Raw genomic sequence first — 7,388 nt, 5'->3', positions numbered from 1 at the left:
TTAGAAACACGTTTTTCAAATTTAATAAATATTTTTGATTTCAAATTATATTCAACCCAATTTAACTTAATCTAACGAAATTTAAATTAAACTAAACTCAAGTTAAAGTTTTTACATGACTTTACGAATTTCTGTAAGATTTGACAACGGATTATTCATTTCAAGTGTCAAATTCAGCAGATAAATTCGTGTAAGGATTGAAAGTGTATTTAATTGAAATAAAAACGATTTTTCATATGACCCAGGGTTCAATCCCAATTATCGCAGGGCTGACGCAAGGACCTTTGCAGTCAGAAACGTTGTCCATTAACAGGAGAAGAGAGAAACAGAATTGTATTTATACTAAAACCAGATGATTAGAAAAGGATAAAGACAAGGAATACAAATAAATATAGAATGTATAATAATATATACATGATACAAATACATAAGAAACACGAATCAGTCGCATGCGGGAAAAATAAAAGACTTCAAAAAGTCCATAATTAGCAAAAAAAGCAAAAACAACAACAAAACAATTGTTTTCAGCGAAAAAATAACAATACAGGGTCTAAAAAATAACAATACAGGGTCTATTGAACACTTGAGATTATAGCCAAAGGCTGTATCCAGGAGGGCTAGGGGTTAGAACCCCCTCCCCGCGGAATGTTTGTTTTACTTGTAAAAACGTAACAAGAATTCATAGGAAAAATTTTGTTAATGCGTTTGTCAAAGTTTTTTTTTTGTATATTCTCCCCCTCCAAATCCCTCATCCGAAAATAAAATATTGGATACATCCCTGCTATTACCACTAATTCATTGTTCAACAGGAGTTAAAAATTTATGTTCCTCGTAAAAAAAGATGTGTTTAAATATGTGTCCTTTCTGCATTTAGTGATTTATATCAGCACTAGAAAATTTGAAGCCTATTGGGTTGCAATAGCTGGATTGTTTTCTGTAGCTTTGGCCAAATCTTCACCGTACTTCTACATTTGAATCAAAATATCCCTAAGGTGGATACAAAATAACGTCGTACAGTTTTCTGTTTTCTAAATGGCATTTTATCTTCCAAATTGAAGTTTTCTTTGGATTTAGTTTCTACATATTTATTTGAAATATTCAAATAAGTTTCTCCATATTTTGAAAATTTTCAAGATTCAATGAAATCTTTCAATAGCTTAAACGTAACTAAACTCGAGGCCAAATTTTTGTTTTTGTAAATATGGCTCGTTATCATTAAAAACAAACATACACACTGACCGTTTTCTAGAAAGTGGCCTTAAAAATGTGCGATTTTAAGCTAATGTTAGAAAAAGCTTTGCAGGTTTCACTTTGACAGAAGTGGTGTTAGATATCAAGGCAAAGGATTAGAACAATAGTTCACAAAGGTGTAAAAACAGGTTCTTACTTTGATTTCATATTCTGGATATTCGTAATCTTCTAAGCAAAAGTTTGTCCCATTGGTTTCACACTTTGGTGGAAGTTTAGGATCGCAATAGTCAGGCTTTCCATACGGCTTTTCATAAGAAGACTCGTAGGCTGGCTTTCCATATGGCTTCTCATAAGAAGAGTCATAGACTGGCTTTCCATATGGCTTCTCGTAAGAAGGTCCATAACTAGGCTTTCCGTACGATGGCTTTCCATGAGCAGGGTACTTTTGGTCATAGGCCGAATGCTGTTCATGGGGGTATTTTGAAGGGTATGGCTCATGCGGCTTAGGTGCGTATGGCTCTCGATATGCTGGCTTCTGCTGTGGGCGATATGGATCAGCTTCAGCCTTTGCATCTGCTTCAGCTCGTGCAGCCGCAGCTGATGTAAGAAGGAGAACGGCCTATAAAGAAACATTTTCTATTCTGAACATTTCTAATTTAATATAAGAACAAAACAAAGAATGAGAAAAATATTAAGAAAAAGGTAAAACGAAATCTTTACTTGTGTTTATTTTTCAGTTTGGATGTAATGGAAGACATTGGATATAAGGAAGACAGAAGGAGCGCGTATCCCAAGATTCCCCTCCTTTATTTTGGAGAATACCTCTTTGTGGGGGATATTTACTTTGAAAATTCCTTGTTTGGTATTTTCATCGAAAAATCGAAAGAAACGACAAAACATCTCCCCTAGATTTAAAAAATATTATTTGAAAAAATAAAATATTTTATTATAGTTTTATAATCTTAAATGATAGAATTTAATTTTCATGATAGATTTAAAAAATAAAATATCAAAATATTATTATTTAAAAAATATTGAAATACTCTTTTTATTCAGTATGTCTTACATTCAAAAGATTAATTTTTTCTTTTCTAGTAAGTATAGCTTTTGTCCACACATTTTTTTTTAAATATACCGTCTGTTTTTGGAAAAAATACACCTACATTATATTACCGTATTATACACTATACAATATAAATATACATATACTATATTATATACACGTAAACATACACTATATTATACTATATAGTATTATACTCATACTATTTAGATACAATATAATATATACTTACATAATTGGAGACCTAAGTTTCAGATGTATCCATTCACCGAATTTGATTTAAGATTTAGCCTAATTTTGACTTTTTTTGGGAATAATCTAGACTTGCTTATTTAAAAAGAAAGTTCTCGTACTTTGCCTTTTTCTGGCGCGTTCTAATTTTTCAATAAGAAAACCTGAAAAGCAAAATTCAAAGCATAATCCTATAGATGGATAATGCTGAATTTCAGCTATCGAATGATAGCAAAATGTTCATCTTAAGTTGAAACATCAACCATAAGACTGCGGAAAGATAACATACCGAAAATTTGCGATGGGACCATAAACCATAAAACCATTTGTTAATTTTCGTGATTCATTTTTGCAAGCCAGTCTTACCATTTTTATTGATGAAAAGACAAATAGTTGTGTCTCTTTAAACCGCTTTAAGCTGGAGGCTTGTGCCAAATATATTTAATTCTGCTGCTGGTTGGAGGTCCTTTAGTTTTGGCCCCTCCCCAAAACACCCCCTTTTTAGATTTTTCTATATTTTACGATTGTTTCAGATGTTTTGAGTGATCTGACGGGCACTTCCTCACTTCCAACATTTGAGAACCTTCACCGAATAAATTCTCGTTTACGTGCCTGGACGCAATTACTCACAAAAATCCGAGACCCAGTTTGTTTAGATTTTATCTTCATTTGTTGTTTTTTAAGATCAAAACATTCGAAGTCGATCTTTTTAACAAGTGAATGAATTAGACCCATAAACAAGGTCAAAAGACGCAATTTATACCACGTTTTACTTAACTTGTATTCCCTGGATGTCTGTCTTTCGCCAATAAAAATTTGAGACGATTATTTCGATCCCTTCCTCCATTCGATTCGGCTCAAAAGTATTATGCAGCTTTGATCTACATTTTAATATTCTGATATATTTGAATCTCAAAAATGCTTAATTATCCTACAATTTAGTTCATTATTTCAGAAGAAACATAAGTTAACATATCTTTCTTGTTCTATTTATTAAACAAAAGCGGCTTGGCGCAGCGGAAGCACGTTGGGCCCATAACCCAGAAGTCGAAATCACTGACTCCTAATTTTTTTCTAAGAATTTAAGAGAGTTCAACAAATATCTAATAATATTTTTAAACCACATTTTAAAAATGGATTAAAAAAGGGGAAAATAAAAATATCGGTTTTAAATAATGCTCTTGATATTCATACTTCAAAACGTGGTGTGCCTTTAAAATAGTTGGATATCAATAGGTATTTGACTGAAAAGACGCGGCACGTTTTGAAATATGCATATCAAAAATATTCTTTAGAATAGAAAATTTTATTTCTCCCTTCTTAGACCATTTTTAAAACGTTATTTTCTTGAGATTTTTACATAAAATATTAATCGAAAGTCAATTAATCCAGAGAAAGGAAAAATGCAAAAAACCTGTCTCTCTGCAACATCCTTTTGCACATCAGTTCTTACTTTATAAGCGAAAGACATTAAACAAAAGTCACTAAATGTATACACAATCACAAGGTAAACATGCATTTTTTGACTATTCCAACATACCAAATACAAATTAGCCATATTAACTCAATGTAGCCAGAGAGCCAATTGATACGATATTCATGCTCACTGCAGACTTTTTATGTAGAAATTATCCTTGTACGCAGAAATGATTTGCCGCCCCAAAAAAATAAAAAAAATTGCCAGAGTCGAAAAATAATTGAACCGATACGAAGCTAAATTCTGCGGTTTCTTCTTTTGCTATGAAAGATAAAAATGATATGGTTATATCAGGGTCAATGTAACACTTAATAATGCGGAAGATAATTTATTTATTTTTTTTTATAATTTATTAACTCTGTAGTTTTGTACCCTCTTGGGGGGGTCCAGAGCGAATGAAACAATAAGAGCATGAAACGGATATCATAATTTACACGCTATTGTGAAATATAATTTATTTACTTACTTATTTTTAACTTTACACAATATTCTTACGTACGACCTCATAGGGTTCAACGGCGTTTAAGGCCATTTATTGATGTTAGGAAAATTAAAAATAAATGTGAAAGTGAAAAAAATTCTTATGATGCAAATTGTGATACAAGTTGGATATATAAGCTTTAATAATACTATTATCATAAATACTGACAAGATTTACTTTCGTAATATTCTTATAAAGTCTCTACATTAAAGTCAAACAAAATCTTTTGACTGTAAATGTAATAAACCATTTTTCTTGGTAATTTCATCAATAAAAAAAATTACTTGGGAAGCCATTTAAAAAAGAATCCAAGAAAACAAAAGGTTGCAAATAGTATTTTTATTTTTCGTTTAAAGACATCAGTTTCCTCAATTACATACATTCATAATCAAGTTAATTTGATACAAGATTTACATTTGCACTTATTCTATAAGAAAATTGTTACAAAACTGTGGGTGCCGAAAAGTAATGGTAGGATAATACATCCCAGACAAGGGCAGATCTAGAAAAAATTTTGGGGGAGGCACTGGACCAAGGGTGCCAATGTGACTCGAGATGGGCACCAAAATGACAAGTTTATTTCCAAAAAGGTTAAAAAGAACGGAATAAGGGTGCCAGAAAACACAATCTGAAGATGAAGATCTAGCAAGCAACTTTAATTATATGATTAATTTTTCCTGAAAACGAGGTTTATCTTATAATTTTATGGCGAAATGATTCGTAAATTAAAAGTTTCATGTCTGAATCTCTAACAGATCAAGAGCAAAATCTTGGGCCTGAAGGCTAACGGACCAAAGGCGCCAATGTGACTCAAGGTGGGCACCAAATTGACAAGTTTATCTTAAAAAAGATTAAAAAAAAGAAAAAGAACGGAATCAGTGTGCCAGAAGTGTCTTGAGGGGAGGGTCAGCCCCTTTGACCCCATAGATCTGTTCCTGGCCTAAATTTATTTCAACTCTTTCATTCATCTAATTTCAACCAAATTAGCAATATAGTTAAAATAAATAGATAGATAAATTTATTCACACGAAAGGCCTATTGTGCCATTCCCTATTTAATTAGTCACAAAACTAAAATTAATGATTTTGAGGATGGAGGGGGTTTATTATTAGTCAAAAATTACCTTTAGATTTCCAGGTGTTTTCGGATATTTTACCAAAATATCCGGAAATATCCTTCGATCCCCTTGTATATTCAGCCATCAGTCTTCGTCTCTTATCCATTCTGTGCTCGTGTCCAGATTTTTTATTTTCATCCATTCTAACTTTTAGCTACAAGGCTACTTTTCAATATGTCATTGTTAATAGACAAATAGCTATAACTGTGTTACCACGTTTATGAAACGTGTTGAAGATACCACTTTTACCTTCAACAAGTATCTCCATTTTTGTGAAATAAGGGAAAGTTCCATGTTCGTACACAAATCTTTACAGCAATCAAAGATTTTTACACCAATTTGGCAGATATCCATACTGAACCAGCCGAAGATAAATAATTTTTGTTCGGTTTAAGTTTCAACTTTGCTCTTTCCATTCATAGGAAAGCTTTGCTTTCTGTTGTTAATTGGGTAAATCACCTACTAATAATTGATCAAATTGACGAGTTTACTTAAAAAAAAAGAGTAAGAAAAGAAAAGAGAACGGAATGCGAATGATGGTGCCAGGAAAATCTTGGGGGGCCTTAGTCTCCTCTTGACCCCCCCGGGGTCCACCCCTGGTCCCACTTATACATTATTGGCATAACCGGTTATTATACCATAAGCCTTTCACGTACTTATTCAGGTCATGACAATTATATAAATAAATGTTTTAGGAATACATCACAGGAATACATCATTCAAGTAATCGGTTACAATCCATGTAACAATTTGGGTGGATGACCAACATATTCATGTTAGGACATGATTAATAGACGTTCATGGAGTAACAGGACAGACTTTCTATACTACAGAGGGTACATTACTTTTGCATACTACCATGAGAACTTCATTTGTATACATACCAGAGGCCCTAGCAACCAGCCATAGCAACTATATCTAATATAAGGCTGGATTATCATCATCTTCGTGGGAATGAGTGCTTATATCAACACTTATTTTAGAAGGAAAGTACGGTTATCCATATCCCAACCATCAAGGCCCCAATGTCCCTCCTCAACCCAGCTTTTTGCCCCCTTTTTACACTTATTTTCTTAAGTTTATTTTTTTGACAGTAATTTTTTCAACTTTTTTCATTTCTTAAAATAGAATAAAATATATTTAAAACAAAAAAGTCACTTGTGATAATTTCGAAAAATAAAATGAATAAAATGCAGATATGGTAGTCGTGATTTTTCTTATTAGAAAAACAACGTTTATAGTGACATTTTTTCCTGATTTTTTTTATTGGGAGGGGTACGCATAAAGATGAACTTAATAAAGTTGTACATATTTCAGGCGACAATACGACTGCCCTATAAAGCTATACAATAAAGCTTTTGAAGTGTATTTCTTATTAAAGGAGATGCAATTAGTCGTATATATTTTAAGAAATGATACGACAGCCCTATGAGGAAAATGATACAATCAGTCTTTTTAAAAGTATTACTTAGTATTGGTGTATATATAGTCAAAATTAGAAAAGTCGTATATACTTTAAGCGATGAAACGACAGCCCTATGAGGGAAATGATACAATAAACCCTTTTGAAAAGTATTGCTTAGTATTGGGGCATGCATAAACTCAAAATAATGAAGTCAAATATGTTTTAAACGATTATACAACATCTCTATGAGGGAAAAGATACAGTAAAGCATTTGAAAAGTATTGTTTAGTATTGGGGTTTGCATAAAGTTGAAATTAATAAAGTCGTCTATATTTAAAGCAATGACCCGTTAGCCCTATGAATGGAATGATACAATAAAGCCTTTGAAGAGTTTTGTTTTGTATTGGGGTATGCATAAAGTCA

The 7,388-nt window shown here is 32.2% G+C and overlaps 1 protein-coding gene across 2 annotated transcripts; it reads right to left on the bottom strand.

Annotated features, from left to right (window-relative positions):
* Positions 1-1,318: 1,318 nt before the first annotated feature.
* Positions 1,319-4,146, bottom strand: LOC136031675 (uncharacterized). 2 transcript variants are annotated; one of them, XM_065711352.1, is made up of 2 exons: positions 4,026-4,146; positions 1,319-1,810 (listed from the first exon to the last, which is right to left on the bottom strand). In XM_065711352.1, the coding sequence occupies exons 1-2, from the start codon at positions 4,041-4,043 to the stop codon at positions 1,334-1,336; spliced, it is 495 nt and encodes a 164-aa protein (XP_065567424.1). In that variant the 5' UTR covers positions 4,044-4,146; the 3' UTR covers positions 1,319-1,333. The 2 variants fall into 2 exon arrangements, with proteins under 2 accessions (XP_065567424.1, XP_065567423.1); XM_065711351.1 differs by having other exon boundaries at positions 3,900-4,034.
* Positions 4,147-7,388: the final 3,242 nt, after the last annotated feature.

The sequence above is a fragment of the Artemia franciscana genome, chromosome 10 (genome assembly GCF_032884065.1).
Source record: "Artemia franciscana chromosome 10, ASM3288406v1, whole genome shotgun sequence".
In the NCBI taxonomy this organism is placed as follows: Eukaryota; Metazoa; Arthropoda; class Branchiopoda; order Anostraca; family Artemiidae; genus Artemia; species Artemia franciscana.
The sequence above is the reverse complement of the archived record's forward strand: the minus strand, read 5'-3'. Positions and strand labels throughout refer to the sequence as shown.

Excerpts from the sequence above, each read along its gene's own strand:
- LOC136031675 (XM_065711351.1), bottom strand. The coding sequence starts at position 4,004 with ATGCATGTTTACCTTGTGATTGTGTATACATTTAGTGACTTTTGTTTA. Across the intron at positions 1,811-3,899 it reads AGGATGTTGCAGAGAGACAG|GCCGTTCTCCTTCTTACATC; the intron begins GTTTTTTGCATT and ends GTTTCTTTATAG.